General features: G+C 57.3%; 2 protein-coding genes across 2 annotated transcripts; one reads left to right on the top strand and one right to left on the bottom strand.

Annotated features, from left to right (window-relative positions):
- Positions 1-834: 834 nt before the first annotated feature.
- BESB_046890 (zinc finger (CCCH type) motif-containing protein) lies at positions 835-9,538 on the top strand (the record flags this gene model as incomplete). The annotated part of the gene is made up of 10 exons (XM_029363140.1): positions 835-1,696; positions 1,875-2,138; positions 2,879-3,001; positions 3,742-3,816; positions 4,129-4,220; positions 4,696-4,824; positions 7,045-7,121; positions 7,875-8,094; positions 9,067-9,157; positions 9,369-9,538. 10 exons carry the CDS (start codon positions 835-837, stop codon positions 9,536-9,538), a joined length of 2,103 nt encoding a protein of 700 aa, XP_029220506.1.
- A 2,394-nt stretch (positions 9,539-11,932) lies between these two features.
- BESB_046880 (RAP domain-containing protein) lies at positions 11,933-18,011 on the bottom strand (the record flags this gene model as incomplete). Its single annotated transcript, XM_029363139.1, has 11 exons — positions 11,933-12,056; positions 12,314-12,376; positions 12,636-12,714; positions 13,107-13,210; positions 13,689-13,741; positions 14,178-14,260; positions 14,543-14,610; positions 14,944-15,015; positions 15,605-16,127; positions 16,457-16,559; positions 17,157-18,011. 11 exons carry the CDS (start codon positions 18,009-18,011, stop codon positions 11,933-11,935), a joined length of 2,127 nt encoding a protein of 708 aa, XP_029220505.1.
- Positions 18,012-21,746: the final 3,735 nt, after the last annotated feature.

Below are 21,746 nucleotides of genomic sequence, written 5' to 3'. Positions count from 1 at the left end.
TCTTCAAACAGAGGAAACTGGATTGCGATTCTGCCCTGACCGCCCGTAAACTACGAGCACATATAAACACCAGTTCCTCGAGCCATCCGAGAGACTCCATTTATCGCGCCTTTGGAGTAAAGAGCGCGTGGCGGAGCTCCAAAGAGGGCGTAGACTTCTGGAGGGCCCGTCGCTGCGGCACCGACACGTTTGCCGGCTGACAGCCGTCCGCTGAGATCATGCATTTCGATGTCGTTTCCAGACATGCACGTGTCTAGGGAGCTGTAACGGATGTGAAGCGCGATACAGCGCCCATTCACTGCGAGTTGAAATGTAGTCACACTTTGTCCTCAACTTTTTGCGGCCGCGGCAGCGAGCAGGGAACGTCTTGTGGATTGCACGTCTTGTGCAGCAGCTGGCGTGCTTCTGGAGAAGGCTGAGAGGGATCGTCACCTTCGAAAAAAAAACAGCGGCAAAGTCCGCCGCCCTGTCGAGTAGGGGCTAAAAATCATCACGGCTTCGCTAGAGTTGAGCCAAACTCGTCAAAGAACGGGGGGCTTGCAGGGCAAGGAGCTGCATGGGAGCTCCGCGCCGCTGTGACGCGGAGGCGGGAAGCACCAAGCGTGCGCTTCCTCACCTGGCTGTCGGCCTCTGCTCTCTTTGTGGCAACCCCCTCCCTTTGACATCTCGCGCCTGAGACCCCTCTGTAGTCTCGCTGTTCTGTGAAGCGCCTGCGTCACTGGCTTTGCATCTCGCTCCACGTCTCTCACCCCGCGGACTACTCCCCTTCGTCTTCCCTCTTCTTGGAGTCGCGATTTTGCCTCGCCTCGTCCTAGCGGGCACTGTGTGGGAGCTATGACGCACGCTCCCTTCTGCTCGCCAGCGTCGTCTGCCAGTCCCTCGGCGGCGACGGTATCGCGGCCGCGAAAGGCTGGGTGCTGCGCGCCCTTCTCGCCTCCCTCGTCCTTGCCTCCGCGTGACACATCTTCAGCGGACGCCCGTCGCGCGCAGATTGCGGCGCTGGCGAAAGCCCTGCACGACGATCGACGCCGGAAGGGTTCCGGGGGTGCCGCGCCGCCCCCGCCGCCTCAGGCCCGTCTTCACTACGCGCGTGTGTTTGTCTCCGAGGCACGGAGGAACGCGTTAGCCGTGCCTGCCTCTTCGACGCGCCTGCCTCCTGCCTCTACGTCGCCGTCTCCTGCGTCATCGCGTTCCGATGGCAGTCGTTCAGTTGCGTCAGCTCCCTCCCCTGGCGGTGCTGCGTCGCCGTCGGCTTGTTCGATAAGGCGACCTGACGCGGAGACGGCGGCGGACGGGCCTTTGACCCTCGCCCGCAGCGTCCCTCCGGCGCCGGCGCCTCGGGGCGTCGGTGTGGAGACTAGACCGGGCCTGCGCACTGCGGAAACGCGCGCCTCTGGGCGCCTGAGATTCCTAAAGGAACAAGTTGCTCAGATGCAGCTGGTTGTGGCGAAGCGAAAGGCGAAAGAGAAGCAGGAGGAAGAGAAAAGGCAGGCCAGAAAGAGGCAGAGAGTTCTCTGGCGGCAGAATGTGCGCTGGAATAGACTCGTCAACCCTTCCGCTCTGAGAGACGCATCGCAGGACGAGGAGGAGCGTCCCGTGCGCAGCGAGGCGTCGCTCGATCGGAGTGAGCAAGTCGCATTCTCCGCGGGCGACGGGACGGCCTTCGCCGTTTGGGCTGCGGCGAAAACAGACGCTGGTGAGACGCGGCACATCTCTGCGCACGAAGAGTCATCGCACCACGCCAGCAGCTACTCAGAGGGTTGGGATTGCGTGCGGCCGCGCACCCTCGCCTCTCTGCTGCATTTGAGACGGATGCGAAGCTTCCCAAGTGTCTGCCCAAGGGCGCGGCTTTGTTCCCTCTGTGTGCGCTTCAGCGCGCCGGAGTCTGGTTTCGGCGGGTCGAGGAGACGCAGCGTCTACCGCTGGCTCCGCGGCTTCTTCCGCCGCGGCGGATGACGCCTCGCCATCGACTTCGGACCCAGACTCCGCTTCCGTCATCACATCCCGTGGGTCGCCCTCTGCGCGCGACAAGGCTTCGGGGCTCAACGATCTTCTCGCTCGCGAGCCCCGCGCTTCCTCGCTAACGCCCAAGTTCCGGAATCGCTCGCTGACGTTTTGTCGATTTTATAACGGCTTCGGTGAGCGCTTAACACGGGCGACGAGAGGAAGAGGGAGGTGCACATGCACTTTCGGTTGGAGAAGGCTTAATACGGCTTTGCTGACGTTGGCTTTAGGATCCCTGAACCCCTGAACAGGGGGGAACGCTAGTTCTGTGTGACCTGCCAGCCGGTGTGTGCAAATGACCAGAGCCTATATTCAGTGCGCTAGACTGTCTCATTTCATCGGATCTGCAGAGGACGCGTGCAGACGGCGGTATGCCTCATTTCCGAGCACGGACTTTATTCTCTCTTTGGAAGACTCTTGTGCCAGAGCGGCGGCCGGGGCATTCGCCGCGGTATAATGCCACGTAGAGAGGGTTACGGCGCATTTCGAAGGGTAGAATAGATCCCTCTTCGTCATTGCCGTCATATATCTGAGGCTTGCTGCTACACTACGCGCATATCATTGTATGTATTTCATATACATGCGCGGACATGCACTCGACACACATGGTGGGCTGGCGCCTCGAGCCTATATAGACCTATATAATTTATTATTTCAAAAATTCATGTTGAAGAACTTTCTAATGGAGACATTTTTAAAATTTTATTAAAAAAAAGTAATTTATTTGAAAAATATGATAATGTTTTATTTCTTTTAAAATATATATAGAGAGAGAGAGATACGAATACAGCGCATCCAGTGCGCAAGCTAGGATAGGCGTCGTGGATGGTCATTGGCAAGCTTTCAGCCTTTTTCGGTTGTGGCTATTCATCAGGCTACTGCAGGAATGGAGATTTGTGTCCCTTCTACCACGATAGAACGCGCGAAAGAGAGCTAGAGCCGCTTGACGCGCCGGCGCAAACGGTCGTCCCGACGGTCTGTCCCCTCTATCTCGAAGGTCGGTGCCCATGGACATGGTATTCGAGAGGTTCAAGGTTTTTTCCACGCCGAGAGACAGGCGTCGCCTTCTGCGGCACGGGCGCCCTGCAGCAGTTCTGTTCCTCCATATCTGTTATCTGCTAGCCTATCTGCCTGTTCCCGTTTGGAGCTTACCGGTTGCGTGAACATCCACGTGGAGACCTGTATGCCTCAATGCACGTAGTATGGGACGGCTACTGCTAAGCGTCGCGTTAGGCTTCTCAAGAACGGACGCGAGGCCCGGCTCGCGGTCCACGCGCCGTTGAATCTGCGGCGAGACGGGCTCCTCCATGGTGGAGGACATGTCTTGCGGCGGCGAGGCAGACATCTTTGAGGCTCGTAGCTTTCGCCGCATTCCCACGCAAGGCAGCGGCCGCACCGTCACCGCGCCAGCGGGCGCCCCTTCCCCGCCCCCCCCCCACGCTACAGCCTGCCGTTCTCGCGATGTCTTTCTTCTCCCTCGCGGCTGTGCCCCGTCGCGGAGGGCGGGAGGGCTGTGGAGCGCGGGCGCCGGGGTGTGGCGAGGCGGTGCCGGTGACGCCCGCGCGTGTTCCCCCAGGGCGTTCCTTTAGAGCGGCATCGAGTTCCCAGTGCGTGTCACGGCTTGGAGTGACTTTCTTTTCGTTGTGTGCGAGGCGCTATTAACGCGGCCGAGGGTCGCCAGCTCGAACGCTGAGAACGACAGTGTGGGGGCGATTTCTGGTGCTATGTGAGCCGCAGGTCTCTGCGAGGCTGTGGAGTGTCCTCTCTCCCACGAGGCGGCCGTGGTTCCGGTCTGTGCTCGCTTTCTCCAGGGTACGAGATGTATAGCACGAGGTGACCAGCTGGTCGATATTTTCAGGTTTTTGTTTACCGGATGTTTTGGATGGAATGGCGTTTCAGAGTGCATCCACGTGCTTGATGCTGCAGAGGCTGCCCCCGCGCTCGCCACGTCGGTTGCCACTGAGACATATTCGGGGTTCGACAACGCCACGTTCATGTGCCCGTCGATGCGCGGATGGCGCCTGTTTTAACGCGACCCAGTTTGATCTGAAACCACTTTGCAAGCAGATTTGTTTTTGCCTCGCGTTCCATCGTGCTGTTTTTGTCCGCGTTTCTGACTCGCAGGGCTCTGTATCAACGACGAGTGTGTCTATCGACACGAGTTTAGAGCCCCAGCCGCGACTGCAGCCGCAGACGAGGACCCCGAGTTCGATCCGGTAAAGACTGTGGGCCCTCGGCTGTGGTGACGCCATGGTTGGCGCCACACAGAGACACGATGGGAGGGCCGCGCGAGGAAAACAGCCGCGAGTGGAGACGCCAAGGAAGGGCGTCAGCAGTTTTGTGGATCCGCTTGCGTCTTCCTTTCTGTGGGGAAGGAAGGACGCCGTGAGCCAGACTGACTGTACTGCCATTTTCGGTCTGGAAGCCCGCGCGTCTTGGTTGCGTGGGAGGATGAACCTCGAAGGATAGGCCTCGCACACCACTAGAGGGCCCAGGGCACAGTGTAGGTACCGAGCAGCGCAGAGCTGGGGATGTGGATGCTGCTGGCGGATCGGTGGAGGGACATGCCTCCGGATGATGGGCGCAGGTAGTTGTCATACGGTGTCTGCTTGCGTCGCGATGGCGGGTTAGGGCCGCAGGGCTTCGTCTACTCATGCGAAAGTGGGGCGTCTCTCTCGGGGTTCTGTTCAGCTGGCGGAGCGAGCCGCAGGTGAAGACTCCTCAGCGTCAGAGTTCGAGGACGACGCCGAGCGGCCACGAGGCGAGCCTGAGGACTCAGGTGCTTATGCCTCACCGCCGCCTTCAGGTCCTTCTCTAGAGGTGAGTAGCATCTGGCTTTCTGAGGCTGACGGTTTCGCTGCCAGCCAGTGAGACGCGGCTCCATGCCTCGGCTCCGGCGGAAAAGGGCCTCACGCGCCCGAGGCGGGTAGGGGTCCCCTTCGTGGGGCTCCTCCGGCCTCGAGGAGGAGGGCTGTAAGGGCTGTGAGTCTCAAGCTGACGCCCACGCGGGCCTCTGAGCTAGCCAGAGAGCGCAGCAGAAGGGACCAACCCCGCGTCCAGGGCTGGAGGGGCGCCGGGGGGGTGGTACCCACGGAGAGACACCCCCCCCCCCCCACCCCCCCCATAGTCCGTATCGCTCTGGAACAGGAGTCCGTTGACGCCCGGCGGACTTTGAGAGAGAGAAGCAGGGAGGGGGGCTGAGTTTGAGGGTGGAGGGCAAATAGTCAAGTCAATAGGGAGGCGCTGGAAGGGGGAGGCCCAGGGGGGCTGCCGAGACTACGGAGAAGGTCGGCATGCGTCAAACGTGTGCAAGTTCGAGACCTGAGGTATCGAGGAGCTAAAGGCTCAGAACCTCCTCATGGAAAGGGGGGGGCTAGACGGCCTAAAGCGCAAAACACGCGACGAAGCTCCGCGTCATTTGCTTTCTTCTGTTTTCTTCATGTCATGACAAACGCAGTTTCGCGACTGAGCCTCGGCGGCGCCGGGGCTGCCAGGCTACGCGACCCGCAGGCACTCGCAGGCGTCATGCATTCGAATGCATTCATAACGCACTGCGCGGCAATGTCTGACTACTTGCCTGCAGATTTTGATTCCAGGCGTGCACACGCCTGTATGTGTATACTCGTTTTGTGCAGACGTGAATATGCAGATGGTCGTGTGCGGATGTGTTTTCCATCGGGTGTCCTCCGCCTGTGCGTGCCGTGTCCTTGACCATAATCGCTTCGAAAACAGCACGTTGGCTACGGAAAACGTTGCTCATTCATCTGCATTGAAAAGAAATTTCAACAAGTTGGTGCAGGCAAAACCTGCGACTTGTGCGAGCGCAGAGTTCCGCGTGAGTCACATTTCCCGTCACCGCGGTCTGAATGCAGGGCAGAATTTGAGTCCATGCGCAGTCACACAGCCCGACAAATTGCTGGGATCGTCTGCTGTAGCGCATGCAGAACCCGCCACCGTAGCTTCCGTCCCTGTTGAATGACACTGTAGCATGCGCCAGGCATTGTACTCTGCAAACATCTGCTAAGCTCACCGAATTGCCGGCGTCGCCTCACCGTCCCGACTGGAGTGGAGACAGCTCTGCGATTGCACCAAGAGTGGGATCTTCCCTCTCGTTTACAACGTTTGAGCTATACACAGAAACAAGGACACCTGCGTCGAGCTCTTTGTCAACAGTGGGCGGACGAGCGTTGATCCCCTGACTACTACTCTTTCTGTCGTAAAGGATCCATGCTCGGGATCACTGTCTCGATCTCGCAATGCACACTCGTGAAAGAAGCCATCGGGCGGAAGGCTGGAGCCTACATTGTACCTCTGGAGGGCAATCTAGTGTAGGTTAGAGTTGCTGTCGGCGCGAGGTGCGACGGCGCGCGTAGCCGAAGAGAATTTGGAGCTGTTACTGCCTCCTCGGCAAGCAGGGTGTGGGCTGTTGACTCTGCGATGCAAAGCAGAAGGCAGGTATTCACCTCCGCTGGATAAGCAACACGCAATATCGAAAGACGAATTCACCAGCGAACGCATTGGGGGGTACTCTGTGTGCTGCAGTAGTCTAGAGAGGTGGACCCGAGGAAGCCTGACGAAACGAGATGCCCTTCGGACGTTATGCCAGAGACGGTTGACCCTTCTTTCTTGGAGCGGAGGACGTAAGCTGTGGCGGCGGGTAGGCGTTTGCATGCCGCGAGCTGTTAAAGTGTATCGACCATAGAATTGTGATGCTACTTGATTTTCGAGGGGCCCAGTTGTTCGCAGGTCGTCGGACCTTTGCTACCGTAGACACTGCTGCCCCCCTCATTGCGGCCTAACTCCGTTACTCACACTAGCCTTTTTCCCTTGACGCAAGTATGTTTTGGCGTTCGTTGATCATTAACATAATCTGCATAGGTTCGCGTTCGCGCTATAGAAGCACGGATGACTCACACAGTATCTATGAAGCCGGACACCGACGATGCGTATTACTGGCGACGAATTGAGGGCTTCCATATTATATGCATGAAGACGCATTGCTCCTAAACAGCATTTCATCTTTCGTGTACTGTGCTGCAGAGCGAGTGGATGCTTTCTACACGCCTGATCCCCGATCACATTTACACGTCTATGCATCCGCCTGCGTGTCGCAGAAAGTAAGTGAAGCTAAGCACCCTGGGCCTACGTTTAAACGGTGTATAGATCATGAAAAGAAAGCCATCATGGATGACACATCGTGCTACCCTGGCTTTCTTCAGTGCCGCGTTTCTAACTCGGTCGAATTTCACTGAACGTGTGCGCGCCTTCACGGCGGCGGCTTTGCTGCCTGAAGAACGAAACCTGGACACACTCTTCTGGAGCTGATACAAGCCCCTCTCTCGCTGGAGGCTGCGCTATTTCTGTAGTTCTTCTTGCGCACTCAATGAAGCAGGGCTGCGCCTTCTAGCTTTCACGTGTCTTGCAAAGAAGACCGCCTCGCCCGTCCGATGCTACCGCATATAAGCCGCCGCGCATGCGCAAGATGCTGCAGGCTTAAACAGCACGGCTGGCACGTAGTCTCTTCCGTTCTTCAATGCTGGGTATACGCAAAAGTGCATGTGACAAGAAAGATTGCTCGCCCTTGCTCTACACACGCCAGCCTGCAGCAATGCGTTAGCCGCGGAGACAGTGATTCTCCGTTCTTCTTTCATATCTTCACGCTTGTTTTGTTCCTGGAAATCCCCACAATCTCGGCGCCAATAGGGACTGCGGTGCTTCCTTGTGTAGAACTCGTAGTTCGGGGGACGCCAAACTGAGAGGCACGTTGTGGCAAGGAGCAAACGCGTCTTCTCTTTCGTCCCTCGCGCACCGCCATTTCTTCTTCTTTTCTCGGTTTCACCTGAGTCGCAGTTGTTGAATTCCCTCGTCAGGACAAAATTTGCGCTTCTTCGCCAACAGTTTGCTCTCGTCGACTCCTCAGTTGAGGTCCTCTGTCCTTTGTCTCCTGCCGGATTTCTCGCGTGCGCTCCGCCTTTTCTTCTACAAAGTCCATCGGCCGACAGAGAAGCAGACGGAGAGTATTTCTCTGCCATCAGTTCAAGATACTGCTTCATTCCTGGTCTTACTAGAGTTCCTCTCCTCAAGATGGCGGTACGTCCACTCTCAGATTCATCCACTGTTCTTCTGTTTCGTACGCGCATGCGCCTATTTCTCCCGGCGCTCCGGATTCCACTTCGACCCACCCGTGCTGGTTACTCTCTCGTCTTCTCTTTTCTTTTCCTCCGTTTCTTCCCGTGGCTGCTCCTCCGCTGCCATTCTGTAGCCGAGTGTCTGCTCTCTTGTGGCAGTCTGAGGGCAGGAGCTTTGAAGCGGCCATTCGTCTCTCGTTAGTCCGACTCCTGTCTCCATTTTCCTCCTAGGGTCCTCTTGCACGCGGTGTCGGGTCTCAGTTGTCTATTCCCTCTCTCTGACCTCGACTGAGACCGTGCCCCCCCGCCAACCCCCCCCCCCCCCTCTGTCCCCCCTTCTCCCCCACCGCCCGACGGACTGCGTCCTCTCATCTCGGTTTTCGTGTCGCTTAGGAGCTGACTTCACTGCTCTCTCCCACTCTGTGCCTCGCTGTCGGCGTTTTCTGTGTTGGTGAACTTGGCCAGGAGTTGGAAAGTTGTGCCCTTCCTCTACTTTGCGTCATCTTCCGTCGCGTTCGCGGGCGGCCTGCGCCCTAAAGTGCCGCTAATCTTCCTCGCTTCCGTCCTCCTCTTTTCGTCTCAGTCTGTCCGCCTTTTCCTTTCTTTTTTTCCTGTCACGCCGCCCAGTTTCGTCTAGCCCGCATCTCACACTCGCTTTCGATTTGTCTCTTTGTTGCCTGGCTAGGTGCCCCCTTTGCTTTGCGTGTATGTGTCTTCCTTACTCCGCACGTCTTCTCTGCTCTCTGCAATGCTTCGCGTCGGTGCGCTCCCCCTCGGTGAATGCAGAACAACGTGTTGTTTCTTCGTAGACGCGGCAGATAGCCGCTGTGTCTGAGTGGCTGTTTGTCGTGCGTTTTTCTGCGTAATTTCGTACACGCGGTTCGGGGCAGAATTCCTGTTTCTCTGCGTCTCCGCTTGTCTGCCGTGTGTGCAGCAAGTCACTCCCGTGAATCCGAAGCCCTTTTTGACGTCCCTGACCGGCCGCCAGGTCATGGTAAAGCTGAAGTGGGGAATTGAGTACAAAGGTGAGCGCTCGGAATTCACAAGATAACACAAGCTGGATGATGCTCCACGCAGTCTGCCTTTCGCGCCTCAAACAGCCACGCCAGACTCGGAAACCGTCCGCAGCACTCTGGGCGCGCCCTGGCTCTGTTGGTTTTAGGGTTTAGAGTTTCTGTGCGATTTTTTCGAAGCACATCGCAGTCGCGGATTCTCTTGCGTTTCTGTGGGTCTCAGGCTACCTCAAGTCTTTTGACGAGTACATGAACCTGCAGCTCCAAAACACGGAAGAGTGGGTCGACGGGAGCTTCAAAGGCCACCTCGGCGAAGTACTTCTGCGCTGCAACAACGTGCTGTACCTGCGCCAGGTGAAGGGAGAAGACGAGGAAGACGAAGAGCCGCGGTAGCCGCCGGACGCGCTGAGGACGTCGTCGCGGCGGCGGCGGGGCTGCATTGGAGGAGAAGCGCGGCCTTCCAGCGGCACGTGTCTTCTGGCTAGGCGTTCTCTCGTGCATGATGAGCCATGAAGCGCCTGTCATTCCTTTTTGGGAAATGCCGGTCGATTTGCAGGACGTGGAGCAGGGCGAGAGACGCGGGCGCGTACTATCCAAAGGGGGGGAAAGAGGCCAAACGGGAAAGCGGGTTAACCCGGTTCTTTTGGCACGTCGTGGCGCCACGCTTAAGAGTGTGAGGCCGGCGCTCGTTCTCCCTTCCTATACGTTGTCTCTGAGTTGATCGTATACCCCCCGCGTCGCGTGTTTGACGTGCCTGCTGCTCTGGCTTCTTTGTGTTTTGAGTTTGTCTCGCGTTGAAGTGCCCTCTTGTCTGCGTCTGAACCACGGTTGATTCTGCATTTCCTCTCCTGTCGCGAGTGTGAGTACTTCCGGACTTGCTGTGGCGACCTGAAGGGGAGCCTCCTGGGCGGACTTGTATGCCCAATGATTCTTTTCGCGTTCGCACGTCTTCTGTAAAATCTTTTTCCCTGTCGCTCGTCGCCGCCTAGGCTCCCGCGAGCGGTGCTGGAGACTCGCGTGGGAAAGCCCCCGATTAGGAAGACCTCTATGCTGCTGCCGAGCCTCCACGCCTCCCCCTCACACCTCCGCCCCCTATCCCCCCCCCCTCCTTCCCTCTCTGGCGTCGTCACCATTTCAGCATTGCAGTCGCTTCGATTGCTTTTGCACTGCCGCGCTTTCTTCCCAGTATGCTTTGCTTTGCTGGCTGACTGCGCGTTCACACGTTTCAGAGTGAATCAGCACGCCTTGGCCGTATTCACCCCAGTTGCTGATCTACGCAGCGCCAGCAGGCAACTAAACCTCACGCGCGCAGCAGTGCAGGACCCTGCACTGTCTGTGCCTACCTCTAGACTCTTCCGCGGCTGAGCAGGCAATCACTGAGCGCCAAGCTTCTTGCTTTGAGTATTCCGCATGTTGGTTCGGTGGGTCACGTGGGCATGACGACGCGGAAAAACGGATGAGCACGCGCGCCGGCTCATGACTAAACTTCCAATCATGAGGGAGCCAGGACAACAGCGGCAACGAAGTGTATGAGTAAAGAGTGACGTGAACAACCGCACATGCAGCCTGTCTGGCACACCGCTTAAGAGTTTGCAGCAGAGCCAACTAAAAGTACGCAACGCGAACACCTCCCACGTAGTGCTAAATTGGTCACGACTTGCTCAGCGGGCATGCGGACGCTGCGAGGAAGCCTCGAGTTCCTCCCGTATATACCAGATAGCCCTCGCTATATGTAGGAATACATACGTATATAGTATGTATCTGTACATATACAACGTATACATATATATATATATATATCCGGTTCGTCGTGTCCAGGAATCGGGTTGTCGGGATGACGTGGACTGGAAGGCGTAGTGCCTGCTCCGCGTACTGCGCGGATGACTCTTCATTCTTCGGCAGGCACAAAAAGAATCCCGCTGATGCCGACGCCGGAAAACCTGATTCAGCTAACATGGGAAGGGCCGTTTCCTTGCTTGTCGCGATAGAACCGACGCGGTGCGCAGGACAGAATCAACAACAGAACTGCGGCTCTGGTCTCTCATCTACGCGTGCTTCTCCTCCGCTGCCTTCCCATTCCTTCTGTAAAAACTAGTCTCAAAAACCCCGCTCATCTCCTGTTTGTCCCGCTACACAAGGCTGCTTGAGGTGTGTGTGGTCCTTAGAGTATGCTCGGAAACTGTTCTAAAGCGTATTGTCCCCTACATGTCATTTTTTCCATCCCTATCGCCGAAAGGGCGGCGGCACCGCAGGATGACTGAAGCAGACCCGCTGAGTTCAGTCAAACCAGGACGGATGCGAAACAAGAATACAGCGCACGCCCAACAGTCCGCTGATTCAGTTGTCAGTGCGCGCTGTGCAAAAGCATTTAACGCGGTGGGTTACAGAGAGACGAGACAGGAAACGAACCAGTCTCCAGAAAAGACTCTCGCAGGACACGCTGGTTCTACCGGCCACCGTAACAAGAAGGAACCAAACGTGGCCGCCAGATTTGTGCACATATACACATATATATACATATATACACATACATATGAAAATATACACATATATATACATATATACACATATATACATATATACACATATTTATACATACATACACATATAGACATATATATATATATATATACATATCTGTGCGTGTGCGTTCAGAGCGCGCAATCCATTGCATATATGGGCCACGCCGGGCTCAGGAGTCTTTTCCGCTGTGGAGACAGACGGGACCCGTGGACGGAGATGCGGTGTGCATAGATTCAGTCAGAGGGTGGACGTCCGGTTCCCGCTTTAGTACTCCACGCGAGACAGAGGAGTATAGTTGGGGAAATAATAGTCATAGTGCAGACGATTTCGGCGATGCATGTGGTGAACAAGAGGCAGCGTCCAGCCTTCGAAATCCGGGTCGTGCTGCCTGAAAAAAAAATCCCAATGGGAAGCGATACCCACTCAGCTGATGCCCCGCGGCGGCACTGTCTCTGTAAGTATCTCATTCACCAGACGCGAGCTCTGTGCATGCCCTCGATCAGCTGACGGCATATTCCACGATTTCCCTAGGCGGCGACGCGCCCTAGTTCTCTGCGTTTTATCCAGAGAGAAAACGGCAATGACTCCTCACACTTTGGCTGCAGGAGCGCGCGATTCCATAGAATCAGCGCGACTTTGCCTTACCTCCGATCTTTCAGTGTGTAGTATCTCTGCATGCGAATATACTCGAGTCGAGTGCGCTTGCGCCTGCCAGGCAACGAGAACGATGTTCGAACACGAGTGAAATATAAAGCTGTCGCTCGCTATCCGCGGTAAATTAGGAAACCAACGCGCCTACTCTATAGCTCTATCGGCGTTTCGTGTGCTCGCTGTATCGTCCTGCGTGGATACATTTTCGCTCATTCACTCCCCACGTGTTACTCGCACAGCCGCCGTGCTGTCTCCCACGTGCGTGTCCCGACGACGTTGGCTGGGCGGCACTCGGGAGTTGTCCACTTCGCCTCACTTCATCTTCATCCATTGCCAGTACTCGCAGTTCACCACTCGAAGGCCCATCGCTTTGGTGATTCGTTCCTGAAGCTTCGCTGGAGGGAGCACGCGGCAGGAGAGGCACAGCGCTGCCACCGCATTGGTACAACTTGCAGGCACGCGTCGGTTTTGAGCAGAGGCCCAGGGTCAGGAGCGCGGGAAAGAGGGCGGGAGAATACCGCTAGCGAGCATTCCGGAAGAGCAACACCCGAGTTGAAGACACAGGTGAAACGTCCGACGGACGCTTCCGGGAACAAACAGGATCGCACGCCGCAGCAGAGGACACGAACCCACGCGTCGCGAGGAACACGTGCGGCGACGAGACGCCCTTCTCGTGCGGGCGAAAGCCACTAAAGGGGCATGCGTCAGGAAGACACAGGAGAGGAACAGAACAACGGATCTCAAGGGAGGGGACGGAACCGAACAGACGCGGCGGGTCGCGGCTCACCTGCTGAGGTTTTCTCCGCGCTGTTCACGTAGAACCGGTCGACTGTGTTGCACTGCCAGACCAGGGGCCGATCCCGCTCGAGAACGTCAAACACGAGCGGACCTCTGCCGACAACAGCCGAAGGAACCGACAGCCACGCGAGTTCATTTTTCGAGCCGGGGAGCGACTCGTCGGCTCCACGCGGAGCGCGAGAAACCCTGCGCCGCGCACGCGCCGACCAGGGCTCGAGGAGGACACACGCCGGTCGCTGGACAGGCGCGCGGGAGTGACGATTCAGCGAAGGCATCACGCACGCATGTGACGTACGCAATACGTAGAGACAGAGAGGACTCGCGAGTGGGAAACTACCACAAGCGGAAATGGCAAGTCCGTCGCTCCCGCCCAATGCAACGCTGCAGGCACTCCGTCAGTTTCGACGAGCGCGCGAGACGAGTCTTCCGCTCGCCGCTTCACACCGCACCAGCTAGCCGCAGATGGCGGAAGAACGGGGATACCACCTTGCCTCAACAGTCGCCCCAGGGGCCTTGCATCCGCTGCGCAGGAGCGAAAGAAAGTAAAGCAAGAAGGCAGGGAGGGACCTACCGTGTGGCGTAGCAAAAGTGAGCAATGCGAAGACGCGTCAGCAAGGCGCTCATCTGCAGAGGAGAGGAAAACGCGCGCGCCAATGAGTTCTCTACACAGTCACAGGGACGTATCTGATTACATGCAGAGTTTACAGACTGCTGACCCCCGACCCAAGCAAATACATTTGGGACGAGAAATGCCGATGCCCGTACGGATTAGCCCAGCGGCTAGCTGGGAGGAAGAGACGTCAGAGCACACATTCAGCACATTCCCGGACATTGCCCTGTGCCCGATGGAGAGCGCATGCCCCCTCTAAAAGACGTCAAGCCTCTTGAGGGAGAATGGAGATGCTGCGAACAAACCCGGCAGCCGGGATCCAAAAGAAAGCTAAGCGGCTGGAACAAGATGCATGTGCGTTCAAGTGCGAGACTGCATGCGAGGCAGTGCATTTACGCATAGGCATGTGTGTGGGAGTTGACATCAAACGCAGAAAGGGTAGAAACTTACGCGCGTCACGAAGTAGGTAGGCGCGCGCGGCGTCGAGACAATCTCAGCACGCTGGAGCCGACGAAACGCCTGGCGTACGCTCGCTGAAGGAACACCAAATCCGCCAGGCAGACACGAAGGCCGTGGGTAGAAAACGACTCCCCGCTGCTGAGAGGGGACTGGGGCAGGTAGGGCGTGCCCACTGCTAGAAGAGAGTCAAGCACGCCAAGACGCCCAGATGGAGCGCGGTTCGCTATTACGAGCGAAGATTGAGGACAGAACTCTCGACAGGAGAGACGAAAGACAGCTAACGCGATCGACGGTCTCGGGGGCGGGACGCGAAACGAAATGGAAGAGAAGGACCTTTGAGGACGTGAGTCTCTTACGCTGGAGACCGTTGTAGATCGTCTCGCGGTGTAAGTGGCGGAGGGCAGTCCGCAGCAGAAGCAAGCGCCTGCGCACACCACGCAGCACAATCACGCGCGTGTGCAACTAAGCGCCTCTCTTTCTGGAAGCAGATAGGGCCTCCCAGTTACCGCTGAGCGAAGAAGGGTTGAAATTCATCACGGCTCTCCCTCTGCGCCGCGGACCCTTTGGAAGCCTGCCGCCAAGGCCGTTTCCCAGCTCGTCTCCTCGCGCTCTCTTGAGTCTGAAAGCCTGCCTGCCGGCGTTCTTTCGCAGGTATGTTGGGCACGCGCCTCCTCGCCTCCAGGCCTGCCCTCTGTCTCCAGCTCCCAGCTGGCCTCCGGGGATTCCTTCTGCCCTCAGGGTCCGCCCTCCGCCTCACTTATGTAGAGAAATGGCAGATGGCGAGCGCGCCCAGAAGTCGACTGGGCGCTCAAAAATCTCCGGAGCCATTCTGCGAACAGCAAGAGAAGAATGAGCCACGCCATCGTCATTCCTCTCTCTCCCGCGTTCGCAGAAGCACGCGTCGGGCAAATATGCCGCATATACGTAAACATAAATGTATATGTGCGGCTACTCATATATATATAGATATATGTATATATGTATATATATACATATATCGGAGCGGGTGGCCGTACAGGAGAGATGCGTTGTGGCAGCTGGCAGCCCCGGGAGCTGAGCCTAGAATCAGTCGAATAGGCGCGCCCCAATCTCCACAACAGGTCTCGTTACTTTGCCTGCTCGCCCGAGAGTAAACAGCATGCAAAAGTGACTTTCGCTTTTTCAACTGAAGCCCACTGCCCGTGTCCAGCGTCCTCCGCTTCGCCGTTTTCCAACAGATCGCCCTACACAAATGCCTACAAATTGACGGAAAGATACTTGGTGTGCAAACTGCGACCCCAAGCCCTTTCGAAAGTGCAAGAGAGACAACGCAGCCGACGCAGCCCACAGAGAGGCTCTGAATATCTACGGAACAGCGCAAGCATCTTTCCCGCGGCAGTGACGGTAGGGCAACCGCCGCGCGAGATGCACCGACTTACGCAGCGAGCAAGTTTTCAAGCAGTGGCTTCTGCTCGAGTTCGATTTCCAAGAGCAAGAGCGCGTGGACCGCTTTCGCCAGATCCGCCAGTCTGAGGGCCTCGTTTGGCTCGCCACTCGCTGCCCTCTTGTCCAGCCCTGACTTTGTCTTTCCCTCTTCGCCTGGCAACGCCACGCCCGCAGAAATCCGTGCCAGGAGGGCCTCGGTTGTCTCCGCGGTTGCGGCGTCGCTGCCCAGGCCGGCGAGCGCGTGCAGGAGGCGACAGGCGAGGCGCGGGGAGAGCGAAGGAAGGCAGGGCGAGAGCGGACGAAGCAGAAGAGACAGAAGGTCGGAGTCGCGGAAACGCTGACGGCTGAAGGCCTCGAGGAGACACACGGCGTCGGCCGGCGACAGATTCGCGCACGCAGAAGAAACGCTGGACGGAGAGGGCGAGAGCGGAGGCAGAACTGCCGTCAGACGCGAGGAGATTGCGGCGAACAGACGAGGGCGGAGAAGCGCGAGAGCGGCGCACGAGTTGGCGATGTCTGCGAGGAGAGAGTAGGAAACGCTTCGAAAACAACTCGAATGCAGACCGAGCTTCTGGCTGCACAGCGCAGCAGAGGAGTCAACTGCTTTGCAAAGAGGCCGCGAGGACATGGAAGAGGGAACGACAGAAGACAAAAAAACAAGCGACCGCTGACGGTGAGCCAGCCGCAATGCGGAGAAGCACACCGAGACGCGGCGAAAGCCGGCAGGGCAGGCAACGCACAAGGAACCAGCGGAGAGAAAAACCCGAAGGGACAGAAGACCGAAAAGGCAAAGGAGAGACAACGCAGGCAACCCGCAAATGAGCAACGGAGCAAAGCTGTCTTACCGACGAGGAGGGGGACGTCAGCGGAGCCGATGACGAGCGAGCCCAGGACATCCGCCAGAACATCGAGAATGTCAACATCTCGAAACCGCGATGAGACGCAGTTCTAGGGAAAAGAAAACACAAACGAGCAACCAGATGAATTGAAGGGGTGCCACATGCGTCCGTTCCTTTACAAAGACTGAGGCACTGCGTCCCGCAGCACGAGGCGCACACTGATCGCGCGTTGCCTGTTCCCTCTCTCTCTTTGGCTCTCCCAAAAGGGCCTCCAGCCAGAGTGCGCTCGTGCCAGTAGGCTACAGATATTTGAGTACGCTCTCTTGTTTATCAAGTAAGTCGGAGTTCGATACACACATGATGCGTCGCGCGCCAGAGAAATATACGTGCGAAAGTCTGGGTCAGATATGAAGCCCGTACGCGCCGCACACGACGGTCACCCCCGAGGCTCAGGCCTTTTCTGCGAATTGTGAGTGTGGCGACGTGGGTGCAGCCGAACGCCAGCAATATCGCCATTCTCTTCCAAATGGCAGGAATGTCTCCGCGGGAGGACTGCGCCTGCTCGATTCCGAGTCTCGAAGTGTTTCTTTTTGGCCGTCTCTGTCGCACGGTCAGATTCTGGTCTTTGCGGTGCCTTGCGCTCGACTTGACCACCATCTGTACGCTGCTATGAGCGGCGCAGATGCATCCTTTGCGTCTGACTCACCCGCATCAATTCAGCCAACTCCGTCGCCGTCACCTTGTCGTCTGCATGGCTCTCTTGTCCTTCTCTCGGCGTGTGCTCATGACTGTCAGCTTTATCACTTGCAGCTGGACGCTCGGCGGCGGACCGACGTACGAAGTCGCACAGCAGATCGAAGACCGCCGCGGGCTCCAGTGCAGAGTCCTCAAAAAGAGCCTGGAAATATCCAAGCCCGACTGCGTGCGCCAGGTACAGCGACAGCTGCTCTCTGCGGACCCAGCGTGAGCCGCCTGGGCGCTCGTAAACGACAAGCTCGGAGCCCGCCGAAGAGCCCGCCGACGGGGGCGGAGAAGACGACGAAGGCGACGCCGCGACAGCCAGCGAGGAACGCGTCGGCTTGATGAGCTTGCGCGGCAACGTCTGTTTGATCCCGAGCGGATACGAAGAGGAGCAAGACGAGGAGGAGGACGAAGAAGTGACAGGCGAGGCGCCAGGAGGATCCACAGACGGTGTGGGTGAGCATCCGGCAGACTCAGCCAAGTCGCTCACTGGAGAAGAGACAGGTGGGGACGGGCGCGCTGGAGACGATGCGGCAGAATCGCTCGCCGGCGGCGAAGAAGAGGATGAGAAACGACACGGAAAGCTCCGTTGGAAGAGCAAGGAGGGCGATGCCTGAGTCGTCGAAAGATGACCAGCGAGTCCATCCTGAAACACCAGCACCTTGTGTCGGTGATTCATTGCCGCGGGAACGCGCCGAGGGCTAGGAGCGAAGCTTCCCGCGCAGGTCGATTGCGATGAAAAAGGAAAGACTCCCCGTTGGATCAGACTCCGTGACGCCGGCGACCCCCACGCGGCGAGCCCCGGAATCCGTTTCCTCATGGTTCAAGACCCCAGTGATGCAAAAGGACGAGGGCGAGGAAATCTAAGTGACAGCGTCGCGAAAGATGGAACGGCGAAAACAGAAGCAAAGGAGACCCTGTTGCGCTGGATAAGGTCACGAACTCCAGCGAGCGCGATACGGATGCATTAGCTGGGCGCGGCTCTCAAGGATCGAAGAAGCGGCGAGCGAAGCTCCCAAATCCGAGAAGATTGAAGAGCCGAGAGCTGCCCACGGCGTCTGGGCACTCCTTCCTCTCCCTCTCCTGCGTTTTCTCGAGGCACAAAAGCTCAAAGGACGATCACGGGCAGTCGCGGAGGAGAGGCTATGCTGGCGCGCCCGTTTCCCTGTAGGCGTAGTGGAAACTGCAGTATGAGGCATAACGCTGTCACCTGCTTACGCCACCTCTGCGAAACTTCAGGGGAGTTTTCTTGCACCGGCACGCACGCTGGAGCGCTTCAGCGAAGATACTCATGACTCGCTGCGCGGCAGTCCAACACACGCCACAAACGTCAGCATGTGCTCCAACAACGGGCACTCGCCGAGGGAACACGCCAGCGGAACAATTCAGACAAACTGCCTACGGCACGGTCTCACTGCGGACCAGACGATCCCAGACGTTCGTAAGGACAACCGTAAATGCGATCCCGTGTGAACCGTCATCACGCATTGCTCCAGAGGGCTGTCTGAAGTGGAGTCTCCTCTACCCCCGCCCCTACCGATGAGATCACACACCCTCGAGGCAGTGAGTGAGGAAAAATCGCAGCAAGCAGCAAGGAAATAGGGTAGGAATGGAGAAACTGTGCAACAGAGGCAGACGCCGGAGCTTGGTCTCGGAAGATCCTCGCGCATGCAGCGCGAGCGCATGGGCAGACGCGCCGCTGAGTACTCGTCCGGCAGCTCACTATTATGCGAAACGCTCAGTGCAGGCTCCTCGTATTTCCCGAGAGCCGCATCAACGATATTCTGCCGACGAGCAGTTTAACAGCTTATGCGAGCACGGTCAGGCTGTTCTTCTCTACTAAACTAGCTGGACTGCGTTGTATGCTGCATGCGATAAATGAGCCCTGATTCCCCGAGGGGGCTCCCCGTCAGACACGCACACGTTGTTGGCAGATCTCACCGGGTGGAACGCTTTTCAAAGATACACGAAGCAGCACACACTGCGTGCTTAAAATGGCGTTCTCTCCCGGGTGACGACACAGTAGAATCGCCCCTATGCGTACGCCGCCGTCGGCTGCGCTGCGCGGCGTGGAGGCTGTCATCGAATGTTTACCGACGACGGTTGTGTCAACGTCCGAGTCACGCATCTGGTATGATATTCGGATGTGTCGTGCTGACTAGGGCAAAGGTGCTCCCCACACGCGCTACGGAGGCACCACGGTTGCGGACGATATCCCAGCTCACTCACTCGCCGTGCTCCTGATGTTCTAATCCTCGGCATTATGAGAAGTGGTTCCCCTTGTCTTAGATTTAAGGTGCTCCCGAGGGTACGTCGAAAGAAACTGCTGCGTTCCAAGTACTTGTAACCTTCGTGTTCTTCAAATTGCACTTAAACCAGGAACGCGCAGGATCAGTCATGGATGTGTTATGATACTGGCATCAGCCGCTCGTCGACTGCCCCGTGCACATCAGAGCATGTGTCTGACGGCTCCGGATTTGCCAGGTCTAGCCGGGGGAGCCAGATGAAAGGAGTCGCATGCCGAAGGTCGGGCTAGATGGTCCGCCAGAATGGAGCGGAAGCTACGGTCCTCGCCTGCTGGAAGCATCTAGGAGACGTAGCGTGCTGCTCTCACAGAAGACCAAGAAATACTTCTTTGTTCAGTCTCCCACCCCGGAAGCATAATAGCGAACACATACTCCAGGCGCCAGTGCGCTGGCGACCACTCGACGTGATTTCTCCAGGCACTTCCGCGCGGCTGCGGTCCGTGTACTCGTATGAGTCTCAGAGCGCCGTAGAAGAAGAGCCCCTGTTGCCGACTTAGGCAGAAGCCTTCTCATATTTCAGGTTGTCGTAGTTCCGTTCGCAAACTCGCTGCAGAACGTGAACCCAGGAAAGCACGGCTTCGACAAAGAATCAGACACTGCTTCGGGAGCACGCAGGGGCGGACGGACGGGGGGGACGGGTGTGTGTGTGTGTGTGCGTTTTTTTCTTTAACGCGGCTGGGACCTGCGACTCTTTTCTTAGCCAATTCAGTAAAGCATGCGCTGGTGCTACGGACACGCGGGTGTTTTCGGAGGTCAGTGCCAGAGCAGAACCGCAAGCGAGCGCCACGTCGTCCGCGAAGCAGCAAACAAGTGAGCTGTTGCGTTGTTGTTGCAATAGGGGAACCAGGGGCCGCAGGCTTGCACAGTAAGCCATATCGCGCATCTAGTGCTGTAGTGCGTGAACGAAAACCGCCAAGCAGCAGCGTTCACCGGCGCTGTGACATTCCATTAACTCTGGGTGGCGTGGAAGAACTATCCCTGAAGCGCAGCCTCCGAGAGAGATGCGTCCGCCATCCGGTTAGCTGACTGCACTACGGAACATGTTCCAGATTCCCGCGCTCACTGGGCTTGCCAACAAGCTTCCCGCATACAACTTGACGCTGGTGCTCATGGGGGTGCATCTTCCAAGATGCACCTCAGTCACTCGTCCCCCTTTGCAACGCAAGACTAAACGATACATGAGAAGACGACGACAGTCGTCTTGGCACACCGTTTGCGAGAGACCTTTTGTTTTGACTAGCGCACACAGACGACGTGTTTGTAACTTGGGCACATATTTGGGGACGCTGTGGTGTATCGGCGCGCTGGGGAGAGACGCGCGATCCCTCCCAGCGGCAATCTAGGTAGTGTAGTAGTAGTAGTTTTGGTGCGTCCGTATGTTGATACAGACGCCAGGTTGGAAGTATCCGGAACAAATGAGCGGATGCGTCCTCTACTCACTGGCCTGATGTGTTACACAGCTGACACCGTATTCTGGAGCACAGACACACTGGCGTGAAACAAGAGCTGCGAGGAAGAAGATAACTCATTGCGCAACAACACTTAACTTCGTACACTCGAACGAAATTCCCGACAGTCCCATCTGCACCCGATTCTGTGCTACACGATTTTATAGGAACATCGATAGGAAACGTCACACCGACCGTCATGAGCCTGCTCTAAAGTTGGCAGACGTTATTGCGCAAATAGATTCGGCGATACGGCTGAGCAGATAGACCAGTGCCACGCGGACGCCCATGATCGTGTGCTAGTTTCCCCCTCGTAACCGGGTGCGGACGGTGCAGCCACACTCTCCGTTCACACAAATGTTGTTGATGCTAGCAGCATGCAACTGCAGCAGCCCCCTGCAGGACCGGAGACGGCACGGCTTGCCTCTCCTACGTCTCTCCCTTTCCACTTCTTGGCGGGTCTCGTCGGCTGTCCGTAACATCTCATGTGGAGGCCGGGAGTGACGACGGCGTGTAAAGTTCTGCCTTGTCCGCAGAGGCAACATAACGTACACAGCAGCTATCTGATCGCCACGGTTCTCGCGTCTGTGGCAGCTCAAGTGCGATCTCTCAAAAGAAAGCTTGACCAGGCTCGGTTCCGTAGCACTAGTTCGGGGCGGAGCAATCCACTCGAGGACTGCACCGGCGAACAAGCCAGCCGCCCCGCGGGGCACACCAGATTCGCGCTGGACTCGTCCTCTGACGACCCATTTACATCTGCCCGCGCCTCGTTTGGTCTACCTCGACGCATATCGGATTCTG

The sequence above is a fragment of the Besnoitia besnoiti genome, chromosome III (genome assembly GCF_002563875.1).
Source record: "Besnoitia besnoiti strain Bb-Ger1 chromosome III, whole genome shotgun sequence".
NCBI lineage: Eukaryota > Apicomplexa > Conoidasida > Eucoccidiorida > Sarcocystidae > Besnoitia > Besnoitia besnoiti.
The sequence above is the reverse complement of the archived record's forward strand: the minus strand, read 5'-3'. Positions and strand labels throughout refer to the sequence as shown.